Consider the following 17,752-nt stretch of genomic DNA (forward strand, 5'->3'; position numbering starts at 1 on the left):
TGTGTGTGTGTGTGTGTGTGGTATCTCCAGGTATTCCAGCTTCGATCACATTCTAAGGAAATGCTCACTAAGGCAAATGTGAATCTGTGTTGCATTCGCCTCATCTTCCACTCCACATCGCTGAAGCAGCACAGAGGTAAACAAGCAGCTATTTATTATAGGCCGCTGCTTGTGGCTATTTTTCGGCTGCCCTCCCATTTGCCCACTTAGCCTTCTGCCCAGTCCATCAATCACATTGCAAGGTACCAAGTCATCCAGGGTGACTACAAATATTTGCACATTTGAAACTGATATGGTGGTGGTGGCTGGAGTCAGGAGAGGAGAGGCTTGCAGCCAGCTGTGTAAACACAATCTGCATGATTCATGAAACCACCTGTGAGCTACTAATGGTGCAAAATGAGGCCGGGGCCTCTGCAGCACTGATTAACCGCTGCAACACGGACTGATGAATATACAGTACACAGAGGAAGGTAGGTGGTCTGGGGGGGGGGGGGGGGGGGGGGGGTCAAAACGTTTTACTGGGTGTACATTATGCTGCACAGAATTAAAAAAAAAAAAAAAATGAAGAGATGAGGTTTGAGGCATCCAAAGCCACGGCAGGAAAAGAAAATCATTTCTCGTAATGTTTTTAAATTGTGGATAACATGTCACAACTACAGTTTTGATTGTAACTTGTGATGCTACGTCTGCATATTGTAGGTGAAATTGAAAAAAAAAAAAAAAAAAAAGCTCCAGAGACTTGTTTCTCATGTTTTGCTTTTATTAACTTTAGTACACGGTTTGTTTCATATCAAAAACTATATTTTATCAGCAATTTCCATTTAGAATATACAAAAATTAAAAAAAAGACATGAAAAATAATAATAATAAAAAAATGATTAAAGTCACAAAACATTGAAATCTCCTCCATTCATTTATTTTTTTAATTAACCAGGAAGGTCCCATTGAAATTAAAAACCTCTTTTCCAAGGGAGTCCTAAGGGTTACAAAGTGACAATTCAAAATAAGTACATTAAAGTACAGCCAGTGTCTCCGACAAAGTGACGATTATATAAAGTAATACATGTATGTTCAAAAGGAAAAAAAAAAAAACGCATTAATCCTCGCTCATGTCTAGAGGCTTGACGTGGATGCGCTTGTGCTTATTGAGGAAACACCAGGTGGTAAACTTCTCGCCACAGGTCACACACTCGTAGGGCGTCTCCCCGGTGTGCGGGCAGACGTGTCTGTTCAATTCTGTTTTGTAGTGGAAGGCTTCTCACAGACGCTGCACTTGTACGGCCTTTCGCCCGTGTGTGTCCTGATGTGCTTCGTCAGGGACGTCTTTGTGGTGAATCCCTGCGCGCAGTAGGTGCAGATGAAGGGCCTCTCTCCCGTGTGCACGCGCCGGTGGACCGTGAAAGCGGAGAAGTTGGCGAAGGTCTTGCCGCAGTCGGCGCAGGAGTAGGGCTTCTCGCCGGTGTGCACTCTCATGTGCCTGTGCATGTTCCCCACGTTTCTGAACTTCTTGCCGCAGGTGCCGCAGGTGTACGGCTTCTCGCCGGTGTGAACCCTGAGGTGGTGCTCCAGGTTGTGGATCCGGTTGAAGCCGGCCCCACAGACCTCGCACTTGAAGGGCTTCACGGTGGAGTGGATGACGACGTGACTTTTCAGTTCCCAGCTCTCCCGGAACAACTTCCCGCACGTGTCACACCTGAACTTTTTTTTCCACGGTGTGGGATCTGAGGTGAAATTTGTAGTTTTTGATGTTGGTCATGACTTTACCGCAGAAGCCACATTTTAACGGGTTTTCGTCATCTTTCATTTCACCGACCGTGCTCCGCGCCTCACTGGGCGCTGGGTCAGTGCTGACTTTCGAAGCTGCCTTCTTTTTGGGTTTCTCCCTCTGTTTCTCCTCTTCCGTTTCCTCCCTTTGTGACCTTCTCTGAGCGGCACTTTCACTTGGTGTTGCACTTTCATCACAGTCTGGTGTTGCCTTCTTACTGCTGGAAGACACACTGCTTCTACTTTTGGACTTGTGATCTTTTAAATCATCACTTCCAGTGGATTTTGCTCCCTGGTCATCAGATTTCTTATTTTGTGTGGATTTGGGAGTTTTAGCTGCATCTTTTTCATCTCTTGGTTTCTTATTTTGTGTGGGTCCTGCACTTGGCGACGCTGTGTTGTTGACGCTGGACGTCTTGCCGTGTGATGATCTGGCGTATTCAGAATCAGATGCACCATCTTCACTGTTTTCTGTCTCATCTAGTTTCGCCTCTCCGGCTTTAGTGTTTGATGTTGATTCTAGTGCTGGCTCAGTGTCCCCACTTCTTTTTGCTTTCTCATTCCAGTCCTTTTTAGACGTTGATGGAGTACTCGCACTCAATGTTTTTCCAGCACTTGATTTTCTACTTGTTTCGTGATCAGTGCTCCCAGTCGATTTGGCTTTTCCGCTCCTGCTGGCACTCGATACCGTGTTTTCATCACTGGATCTTATTTTAGCACTTGAAGTTGGTATTCTATCACTTGCTTTCCTTTTTTCAGCAGGAGTACTTGTATTTGACTTTGCCTTCTTACTGCCACTTGCACTTTCTGTCTGTTTTCCGTCACTAGATTTCTCTTTGCTTCCCTCTACCGGTTGGAGCTCGGCACTCTGGGCTGATGCGTTGTTTGGTGCGGAGTCCACAGCAGACGTTTTTTTCCCATCTGAAGTTTTCTCATTCAGTGCTGGCTCAGATTTTGGATTCTCCTCAGTAGTTTCAACAGGTGATATTAAGTCAGTGCGTCTGTCTGCTGCTGTGGTCTTGTTACAGGACTCACTCACTCTTGGCTCAGTGCTTTCAGTAGATGCTGCATCCTCACTATTAAGCTTAGTATTAGAAGGCACTTCAGTAGTTTTTGTTGTTTCATTCTCAACCAGTGTTAGTCCAGAACTACCAGCTGGAGATGTGTTTGCATGGTCACTTGTTTTCTCTGTGTGGTTAATCTGACCTTGATTATTGACTGGGTTGAGAGACGCATCTTGTTTGTCTCCGTTTGGCGCAGAGAGGTTGGGTTGAGGATTTTCATTCACTTCTCTCTGAGTTCCTTCAGAATTCAAATGCCGAGACTGATCACTGGAAACACTCTCCTGGTAAGCTGGAGTCAAATCAGATGCACCCACATCCTGAGTCTGGACAGGATTTGGAGTTTGATGGCTGATGCGAACCTCCTCGAGTTCAGCTTTAACCTGAATTTCACCAGGTGTCTCGTGGACGTCCTGTTCCTCCTTGCAGTGGATTGTCTGTAAGTCTAAACAGAAGGAAAATGAGTGGATTAGTGACAAAAGAAAGGGGTTTATATTTAATAAGAAGAATGAGGGTTAGGGTTAAGCACAGCTTGTCAGCCTTCTAATCTTCTGCGCTTCATCTATTGTCATTATGAAGAACTGCGCCACACCTGTTCGGGTCGAGGTGGAGCGCAACACGGCACACACCGAGTTCAGGTCGCGGAATAAAAAACGACGTATAAACAAGTCGAAGGTCTATCATTGTGTAATGTTCCGTTAGCGGAGGGGAGGTTTATCTGACCGACCTGAGAAGACTTTATCCAGAAGTCTGCGCTGACGGGAGATCTCCGCCTCGCAGTCCATCAGTTTGCTCTCAAACGCTCCCAGGATCTCCTGCGCGACGTCCGTCAGTCAGTCGCAGACGAACTTACGCATACTTTGTATGGGATACATGGCTGGAGTAAAAACGGAGTGCAAAAACAAAAAAATAACTATTTAGTTCTGTTGAACTTTCGTGCGACGGCCAAACTTTACTTCAGATAGTGGTTCCTCTCTTTCTTCACGCTTGGTGCATTACTGCCCCCTGATGGTTGTACACCTTTTATTCTATCTGGTTCGTTTATTTGCATAAAATAACCCTGAATTACGAGAAATAAAGTTTGACTGTGCTAAAGAGGAACGAGCGAAAAGGGGCTTATATGAGAAAAGCAATAAAACTCCATCTGATCCGGCAGTGGCAGGAGTCTCAGGTGAAGATGTTGAGATATTCATTGAGAGAAAAAAATATGAAGAGCTTTGACGATTCAGGGATAAAGCTAAAAACTCCCTGTTGTAATGATTTGGACATGTGTTGAGAAATATTCGACATACTGGACAAAGAATGTTGAAGATCCAGCAGGGGGGAAAGGAATATCTCAGAAAGAAAATGGAAATAAGAGGCAGAGGATAGGATGAGAGGGAGGCAGATGATCCATTAAAAAAAAGGAAATACAATTTACCATTGTACTCTTCAGATTTATTAAAATGCTTTATAGTTATAGTGGAAAACATGGTGGAGTACGAGGCGTGAAACATCTGTGCCAGCAGTTTGTTTAAAAAAGAAATGGTGTCAGAGTGGTTATTAGTACTGTCTTTTACTACTGGATTGGTGGAGGTGTTTATTTTAGGAGGTGTAGTTCTTGCATAAGAAGGAATATCCATCCATCCATCCATCCATTTTCTACCGCTTATCCGGGGCCGGGTTGCAGGGGCAGAAGTCTCAGCAGGGATGCCCAGACTTCCCTTTCCCCAGACACTTCCTCCAGCTCCTCTGGGAGGATCCCAAGGCGTTCCCAGGCCAGCCGAGAGACATAGTCTCTCCAGCGTGTCCTAGGTCTTCCTCGGGGTCTCCTCCCAGAAGGAGAAGGAACAAAAAAACTTAATTTCTTCATTGTGAAATACAGAGTTATTGAAGAGATCAATAAACAGATAATTACTTTTAAACATGTACGACATATGAGAGGCTCACTTGAGAAACAGCCATGGACCAGATGAACATGTCTATCCCTGAAAGAGCTGTACTTATTCCTACTAAAATTTTAATATTATCCTATTAAAATATGGATGAAATGCTTGAGTGTCTCTTGTAGGAAAAAAACAAAAACAAAACACATTCCACTTCTGAATAAACTCTTACATGGCATTAATTTCATTTCCCATTTATGTGTTTATCAAAGTGCTCAGCTAGATTCCATATCCCCAATTTCCAATCCCAAAATGCAATGTAAAGGAGTGTCCGGCCTGTAATTCAGCAGCCACAGAGACTCTGAACATATTCTGTCAAAATATTGTGTAGCATTTACTTTACTGCCAATAGTAAATAGGTTTATGTAAATCATATTACATTTCTAAAGTAAAAAAGGAGGAAAAAAAAATTCAAACATCATTCTCAAGGTTTTTGTTTCTATCACATGTGGCAGAAGGTTTTTTGTTCGGCCTTTCTCCTGTGTGGATTCTGGTGTGGATCTTCATCGTGGCGTTCAGAGCAAAGCCTTTCCCACACCATATGCACCTGTAAGGCTTCTCCCCCGTGTGCCTGCGGAGGTGGTTCTTGAGAGAAGTGTGGTACGGGAACACCTGCCCGCAGAAGCTGCAGCTGTAGGGCTTTTCTCCCGTGTGGCTTCGGCTGTGCCTCTTCAGGTCGGCGCTGCGACTGAACGCTTTTCCGCAGATGTCGCACGTGTGCGGCTTCTCCATGCTGTGAGTCTTCATGTGAGTGTCACGGTTTGACGAAAAGTTGAACTTCTTTCCACAAACTTCACAGACGAACGGCTTTAACCCCGAATGGGTGATCATGTGCTTCTTCAGCAGCGGCATCTTCGTGAAAGATTTCCCACAAGTGTCACACTGGAAGGATTTTTCAATAGTGTGGGTGCCGACATTCTCTTGGTTGAAGCGTAAGTCTCTATGCAACGTTTGCAGTGGTAAACCCGAGTCCTCTGGATCAGATTTAGGCTTTATTACTACGACTGAGACATTGCTCTGCGAAACGTCTTCATCACACCCATGACTGTCCAGACGCAGAGGCAGTTCTTCACTGTGATTCCTCCCTTTCCCTGTGGAATTAAACTTGGATAAATATGTTTCCTGACTCAATATATTCTGCTCTTCCTTCAGACTGGTCCAAAGTTCCTCCTCCTCTTTAATCTGTGTAACCTCCAGGTCATTTAGATCCAGTGCAGACATCCCATCTTGGTCACACAGGTTCTGCTCATCCACAGGAGCTTCCTCATCATGGACAGAAAACTGTAAGATATCTAAAAACAAAAAGTACATAACAAACAGTGTGGTTAACATACAAAATCCATCTGTGATGAAAGATGTAAACTGCATTTCTGGTACAAAAACGGTCAGACCATCATGTGAAATAACAGTGACTCAGTAAAAAAAAAAAACAAAAAAAACAGAAAACTGTAAGATATCTAAGGGAAAGTACACAACAAACAGTGTGGTTAATCTACAAAATCCATCAGTGTTAGAAGTACACAGCATTATACGTACAAAAATAGTCTGACCATCATGTGAACCAACACTGACTCACTAAAAACACTGTTGTGCATCATGATCCTGCTACATTCAGGCCGGTACATAAAACACTACATTACATTTACAGTTTTACAGATGGAAAAAGAGCAAGTGACAACAGTGCAGGTGATATACTGAAAAGTTAACCGCGAGAATGCAAGACTCAGGTGAAATGGGCTTCCTCAGAACACAACTTATTGCTCCCATCAACACTGACAGGGCTGTTCGACTCTTGGAGCCAACTCATGATTAAATCGTGTTAACCATGTTATGCAGGACAGAGTGATGCAGCAGACCTTTGTGCTGCAGTTTGATCTCAGGCTGTGCGACGCTGTCCAGCAGTCTGCGCTGGCGGCTGATCTCCTCTTGGTACTCAGACACAGTTTGTTCAAACACTCGAAAGATTTCCTCAGCAGCGGCGCTCAGTCGTTCGTTCAGAAACTCCCGGAAACAACGAGCCGAGGTCATTTTCATCTAATTGGAAGACGAAATGTAAATGAACAGAAGAAAAGAAAGGCCCTAAAAAACGCTGGATGGCTTTTTCTTTTTCATTTGACCAACAATATGAAATCCGGAAGTTGTCATTGTTTCGTTTCCGGTACTTTCTTCTTCTTCATTTTCATGGCGGGTTGCACCAGCATTAGGTGCCCATTACCGCCACCTTCTGTTTTGGAGTGTGATCACAGACTGTTTAGTTGACTATCATTAAACTTCAAATTCTCTTTATCAGACCTACCCACAGGCGGGGCGTGGGTCTCAGTACAGAGGGGGCGGAGCATTGTCTACAGGGCCTCATGATAGTAATTTTACCATTCAAACAATCCCTCATCAAACACACTAATGTTCACTTTTATTGAGTCAAGCAAACCTATATACTTCAGAAAGCAGAATAAAGTCACAAACCAGTTCAAAAACTTGTTCTGAAGAACAAATACGCATATGTACGCGCACGCACGCACACACACACACAACACAACACAAATGCAGCATGACAGCTGTCGCTCTCAGAGCGTTCGCTGTCCATGGTGCTGAAAACTTTGATAAAAAGTCACGGGCTAAATCTGTACCATCTTTGATACAGCTTAAATATAAAAATGAACACAGCTGCTCTAAAATTACACAATCCATTCAGATAGATATAGACATAGCTATTTATATCTTTTGGAATTCACGTATATTAGGGGGAAAAATAGACTCGCGGTCTCTTATAGTTGAGAGCAACACAAGGCACATTCAAATAGGCAGGTGTTTAAGACCACAGCATTCTGATAAAGATAATATTTTTGAAGGTTTCACTGACTCACCAGTGGCCCCGATGTTAGGTTTTGGGTAGTACCGCTAGCGGCTAGCATAGTGTTTAGCTTACTGTTTAACTTCCCTCCAAAGAGTTCAGATCAAGTGCAAAGAAAAAACTCGTTAATGCCGCACAGCCAATCAGCGCTGGCTTACAGCTCTGATGCATTCATGGACAGTCGTAATGTCAGAATTAGCAAATTGGAGCCCACAATCATATGCGTATACCTTCTGGCACACACTGCAAATTTGATTATAATAATTTATTTACGAGTAAATGTGAACACATCACATTAAACGGGGCCCTATGACCTTGTGGGCCCTGGGGCGACCGCCCCCTTGCCCCCACTCTGGCTCTGCTACAGTGACCTACCTCTCATTAGTTCTGAAATAGATAACTTATCACACTGGATGTTGAGATTTGAAGTCCCACTTCTTCGTCATAGAATATCGTCCGCTTTTTTTTCCCATTAACTTTGACAGAATTAGAATGTGAAAGTGTATGACAATATTTTTTTTATTGGATGAAGACCCTTACTGTCATTGACAAAAAAAAAAAAAAAAATACAAATTAAACATCAGGGTTCTACAGAGCTGTCGAATCCACATGGCCTAACTAGTATTTGAACCCACGACCCACTGTAAAGCTACAGCACTAACCACTGCTCCACCATGTGATCCAAGAACTCAGTGTTGGAAATATAGCTCTTTAAGTACAATATTGGAAATAATAGAGAAGCTTAAAACAGTCACACATTGTCAATAAGCCCGTATTTGAACACAGGAGACATTATGTTAGGTCAAGTTTACTCCTTTACGTTTGATGGAATAAATAAAAAAACAAGTGCAATCCATATGTGGGAGTGTGAATGCTTCCATCTGAACACTGCTGCACACCAAAGAAGCAGATCAAAAATACAGCTGCCTCAACTTATAAAAAAAAAAGAAAAATGATTTGACTCAAATAAATCAGGAATGTTGCACTGAACGAAAACATCTAAATGGACCAAATACAATCCTTAACTGCAGTCTGAACTGTCATCCTCATTTAGGAAGGTCACCCCTCCCCCGAGTTCTCTGTTGACTAGGAATGTGTTATGTTAATAAGTACCTTATGAGAGCACAACAATCTACAGTAGCAGCAGTGCCTGGACAGTAAAATCAAACTCAATCTATAAGAAAAGAAAAAGCATCTGGGACGTCATCAGACGAAAAGCTAGGACGCATGTTTGACATCCTTGATCCATAAATAATTCACTCTTTTTTTCATTAATACACCGTTCAGATGAGTGTTTCAAGCACCTCCAGTATGACCTCTTCTTTAATAAAGAAAAACTTGCTCTACCTCAATGTCTTAATCTAAACAAAGCTTTAGTGGTAGATGCATAATCCATAAGGCATGACTGCAAGTAAATTGCTTTATCATCTTATGTAGTGCAACTGTGTGGAGGGATTCAATCATCATGCAATCAGGTTTTGTAAACGATAATTTCACATTCCATTTTATGTCTGGCTAAGCTGCCTTGCTCAAGTGGATAACACCTATTCCAAAAGTTCAGCACAATGTGTGAAATGCCATATTTCCCATACATTTTAGAAAAACTATCAAAAAACTTATAATGGAGCATTGTGGTACTCAGAAACAAGTCCGGAAAATAAGCAGTTATAAAAAGAACATTCTAGAGAAGCAGTTTTTGTGCAGTGGTATATTCTCTACTGATATCATCCAGTCAGGGAGCAATATTCAATAGTGGAATCCCTGCACGTGCACTGAACACCTCCGGGAAACTCTGTCTCATCAGTGTCGTCAGCAGCCGTGAAATGTTTCGTTCCGTCACACACCGGAGCTCCAAATGAAGACCTACACACCATCAGGTCTTTTGTTTGTGCCACACATGGCAGAGCTTTTTGTGTTCATTCAGTCCTGTCTTATGAGCATATGTATTCCCACAAGTGTTGCATTTGTACGGCCTTTCCCCTGTGTGGATTCTGGTGTGGATCTTCATCGTGGCGTTCAGAGCAAAGCCTTTCCCACACCACATGCACCTGTAAGGCTTCTCCCCCGTGTGCCTGCGGAGGTGGTTCTTGAGAGAAGTGTGGTACGGGAACACCTGCCCGCAGAAGCTGCAGCTGTAGGGCTTTTCCCCCGTGTGGCTTCGGCTGTGCCTCTTCAGGTCGGCGCTGCGTCTGAAAGCCTTTCCGCAGATGTCGCACGTGTGCGGCTTCTCCGTGCTGTGAGTCTTCATGTGAGTGTCACGGTTTGACGAAAAGTTGAACTTCTTTCCGCAAACTCCACAGATGAACGGCTTTAACCCCGAGTGGGTGATCATGTGCTTCTTCAGCAGCGGCATCTTCGAGAAAGATTTCCCACATGTGTCACACTGGAACTGCTTTTCACCGGTGTGGGTCCGAATGTGAATTTTTAACTTCATGAAATCTGAGACCTTCTTGGGGCAAAAGGAGCATTTCAGAAGTTTCTTATCTGTCGTATGATCAGGACTTAAGCCCTCTTGGTTTAAGTCTCTGTGTGAGTTTTGTAGTGGTGAAACTAAGTCCTCTTGGTCGGATTCAGACTTAATTACTACGACTGAGACATTGCTCTGCGAAACGTCTTCATCACTCCCATGATTTTCTAGAAGCAGAGGCAGACCTTCACTGTGATTCCTCCCCTCCCCTGTGGGATTTAATTTGGATAAATATGTTTCCTGACTTAGTATATTCTGCTCTTCCTTCAGACTGGTCCAAAGTTCCTCCTCCTCTTTAATCTGTGTAACCTCCAGGTTATTTAGATCCAGTGCAGACATCCCATCTTGGTCACACAGGTTCTGCTCGTCCACAGGAGCTTCCTCATCATGGACAGAAAACTGTAAGATATCTAAAAACAAAAAGTACATAACAAACAGTGTGGTTAACATACAAAATCCATCTGTGATGAAAGATGTAAACTGCATTTCTGGTACAAAAACGGTCAGACCATCATGTGAAATAACATTGACTCAGTAAAAAAAAAAACAAAAAAAACTGTGTTTTACACAATGATCCTGCTTTTTTTTTTTTTTTTTTTTTTTTTTTTTGCACATGAAACGCTGTTTTTCATCTGTTAAATTCAGGCCACTCCCAAAAACACAACTTTTATAGTTGGAAGTTACAGATGCAAAAAGAGCAAGTGATAGCAGTGCAGGAGATCTACTGAAAAGTTAACCACGAGACCACAGGTGGAAAATCATAGTAGTGCTTCATCATAACTGACTGCTCCCATCAACACTGACATGATGTTCCACCCTTGGAGCCAATTAATGATTAACTTGAGAAAGCTGCATTTTCCAAGACAGAGTGATGCATCAGACCTTTGTGTTGCAGTTTGATCTCAGGCTGTGCGACGCTGTCCAGCAGTCTGCGCTGGCGGCTGATCTCCTCTTGGTACTCAGACACAGTTTGTTCAAACACTCGGAAGATTTCCTCAGCAGCGGCGCTCAGTCGCTCGTTCACAAACTCCCGGAAACAGCGCGCCGAGGTCATTTTCCCTGAATCGGAGGAAAAACACTCCACAGACATTTAGAGATAAAGTAACGCAAATGCTACGGTGGCTTTTTCTTTTTTTTTTCCCCACTCAGACTACTACGCTTTCTGACCGGAAGTTCACCAGGGAACGCGACGTCTACTTCCGTGAGTCATTTCCGGTTTCTTTCAGGCAAAAACACTCCTCGCGGTATTTTTTGTTGTGTTCGTTTTTTCTTTATTAATTATTGAAAAACATACTAAACGAAAGCTTGCAGACATAAGATAAAAATCTAAATACAATGTAATATTTCATAATTTGCTTCAACAGTGCCCCATACTTGCTACAGTGTTACTGAACCATTCAAACATTCAGATATATATTTATATATTTATATTTAAAAAACATACTTGCAAAAGAGAAAAGAAAATAAGACGGGAAGTACAATAAGCTTTCAAAAAAAACAATAAAAAGACAACGGAGTTGCAAATATAAAAATGAAGGCAGTAATATTGGGTCATTATCACAGGATCACAATATCAACAGAGTCCATGTTTTTTTTAAAAATAAGTTGAAAAAAGTTGACAAGTAACATCAAAGTCCTGAGTAGTGTCATTTTTTTTTGAAAGTCAAATCGTACATACAGTCTTTGATCCACTGGTCAAAGCAGGGGTGCCAAAGCCATTTTATTTTAGTAGACACATACAGGTAAATTTTGTTCCTTTTTGTATTATCTATTTTTGAAAACTATTAAGGGTTTTCCAAAACATCATCAAGCCAAAAGGTACAAGCATACCTTCTTATTGGTTATACACTAGTGATCTGTGAAGGATGTAAGCCATCTTCACCCAGCCATCTGGTCTACACTGCAATACAGCCTTCATATCACCAAGCAGCACTGCAGAAAGACTCTGCAAGACAGAGAGATAATTTCCAGGGTAGACGCCAATCGAATAACATACAGGAAAGAATAAATCACTGCATGTGAACCCTGGTGTGAATTTTCAATTCTGACTGCTGATGAAACTGCTGTCCACAGATGAGGCAAGGAAACAGTTTCTCACCTGTGTGCTTCTGTATGTGTCTTTTCAGCATTGTACTGCTTATAAAAACTTCGGCACAGACATGACAAGAGAAAGGCTTCTCGCCCGTGTGGACTCTACGATGAACCATGACGGCTGACTTTCGATTGAATTTTTTCCCACAGAAGTCACAGGGGTACGGCTTGTCACCTGTGTGGACCCTCTTGTGATCAGTCAGCATCGATGACTGGTTGAATCCTTTACCACACATGTTGCACGAGTACGGTTTCACTCCCGTGTGGATTCTCTGGTGTCGGATGAAATCTGATCGATGATTAAAGATTTTCCCACAAATTTCACATTTAGAAGACTTTTTTCTTTGATGGCGAGAACTTGAGAAAGTCTTTGATACCTCAAACTGGTACTGTGTGTTGTCGCGGCTCTCAGATGAATCTCTGTTAAAAATGAGCAGGTTTTTATTGTTTGGGTCTAAGACCTCAGACATTTTAATGATCATGTTACCAGAAGATGCTTCCTCTGCTGTGCTACAATGCGATTCGCTCTGATCCAGATATAGAGTCCTGTTTTCACTCAGGCCATCTTTTTCACAAGCCGCAGTCTCCAGAATGATGTTGGTTTCCTGTTTCAGCACGAGAGGCTCTTCATGCTGACTGGTGCAGAGATCCTCCGGTTCCTCTTTGATGCAAGAAGGTTCACGGTCCTCTTGGCACAAGCTTGATCTGCTGAAGGAGAGCTGGTGCTGGATGAGACCCTCCTCCTGCTCCTGTTTGACAGCATGTTGCTGTGGCAACTCTGGTGGCAGAGGACGCATGAAACATAGATTACCAAGAGAATCATAGACGAAGTGCTGTTTTGACAGATCAACCAGCGTGACATCAGTTTTATCCACCTCTTATTTCAAGATGAATTCATATCGGTTCCTGAATTGTGTGCACAGATCTCACGTCTGTTTCTGTTGTAGTCCAAACATTCTAAATTATTAAAAAACCTTGCTGTGTGGGGTCTGCTTGCTCGATTTCTGTCCACATGCAAATTGTAGTTAACTGGCGACTGTAAATTGTTTACAAGTGATAAACATGCCTGTGTGCAGCTTTCGGTAGAGAGCAAATGGTTTGATGAATCAGGGATATTTTCTCACCGTGTGTCTGAGGTTTGGAGACCGTGTCCAGCAGTCTCCGCTGGCGGCTGAGCTCCTCCTCGTACTCCAGCACGGTTTTCTCAAACACCCGGAATATTTCCTCTGCTGCGGCGGTCAGCCTGTTGCAGATGAAGTCTCTGAAACTGGGAACTGAAGACATTTTTTGTTCGCGATACGTGCAGCGTCTAGATATAAGCCGAAACAGACCAAAAAACATAAATGCAGTTCTTCTTCTTCTTCTTCTGTTTGGACACGCGCTGCATAATGAGACTATCGCCCCCTGTTGGATGTCCAGAATGATGATTCTCTCTGAACTCTGTTTTTTTACTTATATTCATATCAAAATATGATGTTATATGACTTCATGATGGGCCAGCTGTGGAGCAAATGGGCACTTGACAGAAAAAACTGAAAACAGGAAACAGAACATTATTTGTAAATTGTTTAAATGTTGCCGTGTGATAATATAGGACAAGACACCAATCAAATTAGATTTGTGACTGTAGATGGCATTTCTATATTTGTGAAAGAACAAAAAAACACAATAGATGTTTGTCAGTAGATGTCTGTATTTTCATTTAAATAAAGCTGCCTTTGAATGATCAGGGCTCTATGGCTGTATCTGTCATGTCATGTGATGCATTTAGAACGTTCCTGGCTGAGGACTTGGCAACAATGTATCAGTTTAAATGACGTCACCACCCGATTTTCCCTAATGGGCAGGTATGCAAATTAGATTATGACGTCTCTTTAGAACGTACCTGACTGTGGAGCTGGCAACAATGTATCAGCTTTAAAGAAACATTTTTACAGAGCAACTTTTCAAAGTAAAAACCTTTTATTACCATAGAGTTTTTGTTTTTTGCTATGTTCAAAACTTTTTCTTCCTTTTATGAAATGGCATTACTCACAGCATGGACCTTTGCTGTGAATTACATGTGTGAGTCATATACATAAATTTGTTCAGCTGTGATGACTTCAAATGCACCTCTCCAGCTTAGATCCAGTAAATGAGGCCCTGGCTCATTTGTTCAGAGTTATGTGCCTACTAAACTCTTGTCAGGGGCTGCTCTCACCTCATAGCAAGTTGTCCTTGATTTAACATCAATCTTGTGGGGTTTGTATGTTGTTAGTGTTCCCCGAGGCTCACCCACAATCTCAAAACATGCAATTGCTGAGAATCAGTTAATCAAAATAGCGTGTAACTGTTATATGTGGGAATGCATGATTATGTCCAGCTGTGTTTCCAATATGTGTTGGACTGACACCCCCTGGGCAGCTGGGACTGGCTCCAGACCTCTGCAACCCTGAGTTGGAGAAAATGGTGTAGATGGATACATAAACCTTCTTGCATGAATGATCCATGATGATTTAGAATATCAACACTCACTATTCATCCTTTCAGAAACAGAATATACACAACAAAGACCTTTCACCATGCCAGGAATCGACTTTATTAAAGTGATTTCTGGGTTTGAGTCAAAATGTTGACTACCTTTGTATTAAAAAAAACACTTTGAAACACTCAAGCTCTAATGAAAAGTATCAAGTACAGGAAAAAAAAAAGAAATGAAATAGAAAAAAAATCTAAAATAAGGTTAAATTACACTGTGCCAGTGCCAATGACCACATTATTAAAACTTTTTACATGCAAGTGCCAACATTTTGAGAAACGTACTGCTGTTTGAACTAATCAAGGACAGAAAAAGCAATTCAACAAAGCAACACAATTATTGCTGGGCGTGTTCAGCAAAATCCAGGCCTCAACTGCTCTGGTTTCTTATGAGAGAAAAAAAAAATATATCCGCTAAACAAAACATCATGAAGCGACATGCTACAAGTACACTTTGTAGTACAGGGAAACAGTTTATGACTTGTTGTCATAGAAGGACAAATCAGTGTGTGTGAAACCTGGTGTTAATCCTCCGGACGCTTCAGAAAATGTCTCTTCACCGGTGAGGCAAGACAACTGTGTCTCACCCGTGTGTTTCCGTCTGTGCTTTTTCAACACCGAACTGCTAATAAAGCATTTTCCACAGGTATCACAAGTGAAAGGCTTCTCACCTGTGTGGATTCTACGATGAACTCTCACGTTTGACTTCCGATTGAATTTTTTCCCACACACGTCACAAGAAAAAGGCTTCTCACCCGTGTGTGTTCTGCGATGACTCACCAGGGATTTCTTTCGACTGAAGTTTTTCTCACACATGTCACAAGAATACGGCTTCTCACCTGTGTGGGTTCTACGATGCACCATCAAGTCTTCCTTTCGATTAAATTTTTTATCACACAGGTCACAGGGAAACGGCCTCTCACCTGTGTGGATTCTCTGGTGTCGGCTAAAATGCTTTTTACTGTTTAAGATTTTTCCACAGGTCTCACATTTATAGGATTTTTTGATTGGTGGAGTATTGGAGGGAGCCTCTGACTCTCCAAAATGGCCGTCTGCTATGTTGTGGGTTTCAGAGGAGTAACAGGGGTGTAGCTGGTAGTCAGTGTTCAGATTTAGGACCTCAGAGCTTTTAACCACTATGTTGCCCAGAGGCAATTCCTCTGCTTTGCTGTGAGATCCATCATGCCCCATGCAGAAGGTTGGCTCTTCATGCTGCCCACTGTTATCATAAATAACAGTCTGCGTAATCGCTCGTTTTGGTGCAAGACGCTCTTCATCCTGACTGGTGCAGGGATGCTCATGTTCTTCTCTGACGTAGGCAGACTCTGGATCTCCTTGGGCCAGACTGGAGTTGCTCAAGGGCTGAAGGTTGATGCGAATCTGACCCTGCTGCTCCTGTTGCTGGGACAGTTCTGGAGGTAAACAACAGAGGAATGTTAGAGATGGATGGATTACTGAGTGTGTGTAAATTAATATCTTGTCAGTTTATAATACCAGTGGAAGTGGTTTTATTTCACCATGTAACTGCAAACTAAATACTGCAGCCAGTGAAACAAACAGATTTTAAAGGATTCAGAATATATCGAATAAATAAATACTTATGTATTGTATATAATGTATGTAATGTATACATACATGTACAATGCATACATAATGTATGTAATGTATATATGCAATGTATACAAAAGGTTTGCAACTTTTCAACCTTTTCAGAGATCTGTTTCTGTGCATGTGTGGTCCAACTAATTTAATATATTGTGTAATATGATGTGGGTACATAATGCATCAACAGAATGCATGTAAAAAAAAAAAGTAAAATGCTCGTATTTATATTTGTGAAATTAAAAATTTGATCATCACTTATAATTTTGTCTAGCCTTGATTTTCACATTAGTTGCCATTAAACTTTAAAATACCTTGTGTTTCGGAGCTCGGATGAATCAGAGGCGTGTTCTCACCGTGTGTCTGAGGTTTGGATTCTGTGTCCAGCGGCCTGCGCTGGCGGCCCAGCGCCTCCTCGTACTCCAACACGGTTTTCTCAAACATCCGGAATATTTCCTCTGCAGCCGCGCTCAGTCTGTCGCAGATGAAGTCTCTGAAAGTGGGAATTGAAGACATTTTTTGATTCATTGAAGGGCGATACAAAACACGCAGTGAGCTCAGCTGAGCGTGCAAGCAGTCGGCGGAACTGAAGAACTGTTTTCCACTGTCGGAGCTTAAAATGTGACACACAAAGCGGAAGTAAAAAGAGGATTAGTACGGAAGAGGAGTAGGGCCACCATATATATATATATATATATATATATATATATATATATATATATATATATATATATATATATATATATATATATAATATTCTTATTATTTAATGACTCTAAAATCAAAATTCTGAGTAAAATGTCTGAATTCTCCATTACCAATATTAATCATTTTTTATAGTCCAAGAAAAAGTTAAACAGGAGCTAATCCTTAACCGTGTGTATTTCTGATATTGTGTTTTGCATAAAATAGTCAAGGAAAAAAGGTTAACTCTCAGAAACAAAAAGTCTGTGAGGACAGCTGATTATAGAATCAATTATTGCTTACAATGAGTAGTTACACAAAGGACCCCATTTAATAAAGCTTCCTGTAAATCCCCTTGGTGAAATTCCCATTTCCACGCTTACCAATCCTATTTCAGCTTCACATTAAGGGACTCTGGAGAATGTTGAGGGACCCAGAATGGTGGCCCAACCACTGTGAGATACAAACTTGCAAATTTCCAATCTCAAGTCTGTTCCTCTCATCTAGCCTCTACCTCCACCGGAGGTACAAAAAAGAAAATCTTAAATTGCAGCATAGATTTCTGATGTAAATTGTATTTGAGGGTTAAAGTACGTGTTTTGATATCATTCTTTTCAGCTGTGGTTAATTCAAATGCTTTCGACCTGTTAGATCTAGCAAATGACGGGCCACACAGTAACACACTGGTACAGGCACTCTGGCCTCATGGCAAGTTGTTTCTGATTTAACTCTCAATTGTATGGAGCTTGCATGTTCTGTGTGTGTGTGCAATGATTTTCACCCATAGTCC

General features: G+C 41.9%; 2 protein-coding genes across 4 annotated transcripts; both read right to left on the bottom strand.

Annotated features, from left to right (window-relative positions):
* Positions 1–4,246: 4,246 nt before the first annotated feature.
* On the bottom strand, positions 4,247–11,230 carry LOC115397791 (zinc finger protein 431-like). The gene is made up of 4 exons (XM_030104250.1): positions 10,951–11,230; positions 9,481–10,478; positions 6,607–6,784; positions 4,247–6,042 (listed from the first exon to the last, which is right to left on the bottom strand). The coding sequence occupies exons 1-4, from the start codon at positions 11,156–11,158 to the stop codon at positions 5,162–5,164; spliced, it is 2,265 nt and encodes a 754-aa protein (XP_029960110.1). The 5' UTR covers positions 11,159–11,230; the 3' UTR covers positions 4,247–5,161.
* A 106-nt stretch (positions 11,231–11,336) lies between these two features.
* On the bottom strand, positions 11,337–16,850 carry LOC115397837 (zinc finger protein 84-like). 3 transcript variants are annotated; one of them, XM_030104318.1, is made up of 2 exons: positions 16,635–16,850; positions 11,337–12,937 (listed from the first exon to the last, which is right to left on the bottom strand). In XM_030104318.1, the coding sequence occupies exons 1-2, from the start codon at positions 16,804–16,806 to the stop codon at positions 12,078–12,080; spliced, it is 1,032 nt and encodes a 343-aa protein (XP_029960178.1). In that variant the 5' UTR covers positions 16,807–16,850; the 3' UTR covers positions 11,337–12,077. The 3 variants fall into 3 exon arrangements, with proteins under 3 accessions (XP_029960178.1, XP_029960177.1, XP_029960176.1); XM_030104317.1 differs by lacking the exon at positions 16,635–16,850 and adding an exon at positions 13,284–13,502; XM_030104316.1 differs by lacking the exon at positions 11,337–12,937 and adding an exon at positions 14,812–16,088 and having other exon boundaries at positions 16,593–16,850.
* Between the last annotated feature and the right edge of the window lie 902 nt (positions 16,851–17,752).

This window comes from Salarias fasciatus, chromosome 12 (genome assembly GCF_902148845.1).
Source record: "Salarias fasciatus chromosome 12, fSalaFa1.1, whole genome shotgun sequence".
Classification (NCBI taxonomy): Eukaryota; Metazoa; Chordata; class Actinopteri; order Blenniiformes; family Blenniidae; genus Salarias; species Salarias fasciatus.

What these genes read in the sequence shown, in the direction of transcription:
- LOC115397791 (XM_030104250.1), bottom strand. Translation starts at nt 11,158, where the DNA reads ATGTCTGTGGAGTGTTTTTCCTCCGATTCAGGGAAAATGACCTCGGCG. An exon ending in GATCAAACTGCAACACAAAG is followed by an intron (nt 10,479 to 10,950) that starts GTCTGATGCATC and finishes TTTTGTTTTTAG; the next exon opens with ATATCTTACAGTTTTCTGTC. An exon ending in ATGTGTGGCACAAACAAAAG is followed by an intron (nt 6,785 to 9,480) that starts ACCTGATGGTGT and finishes TCTTCCAATTAG; the next exon opens with ATGAAAATGACCTCGGCTCG.
- LOC115397837 (XM_030104316.1), bottom strand. Translation starts at nt 16,806, where the DNA reads ATGAATCAAAAAATGTCTTCAATTCCCACTTTCAGAGACTTCATCTGC. An exon ending in TCCGAGCTCCGAAACACAAG is followed by an intron (nt 16,089 to 16,592) that starts GTATTTTAAAGT and finishes GTTTACCTCCAG; the next exon opens with AACTGTCCCAGCAACAGGAG.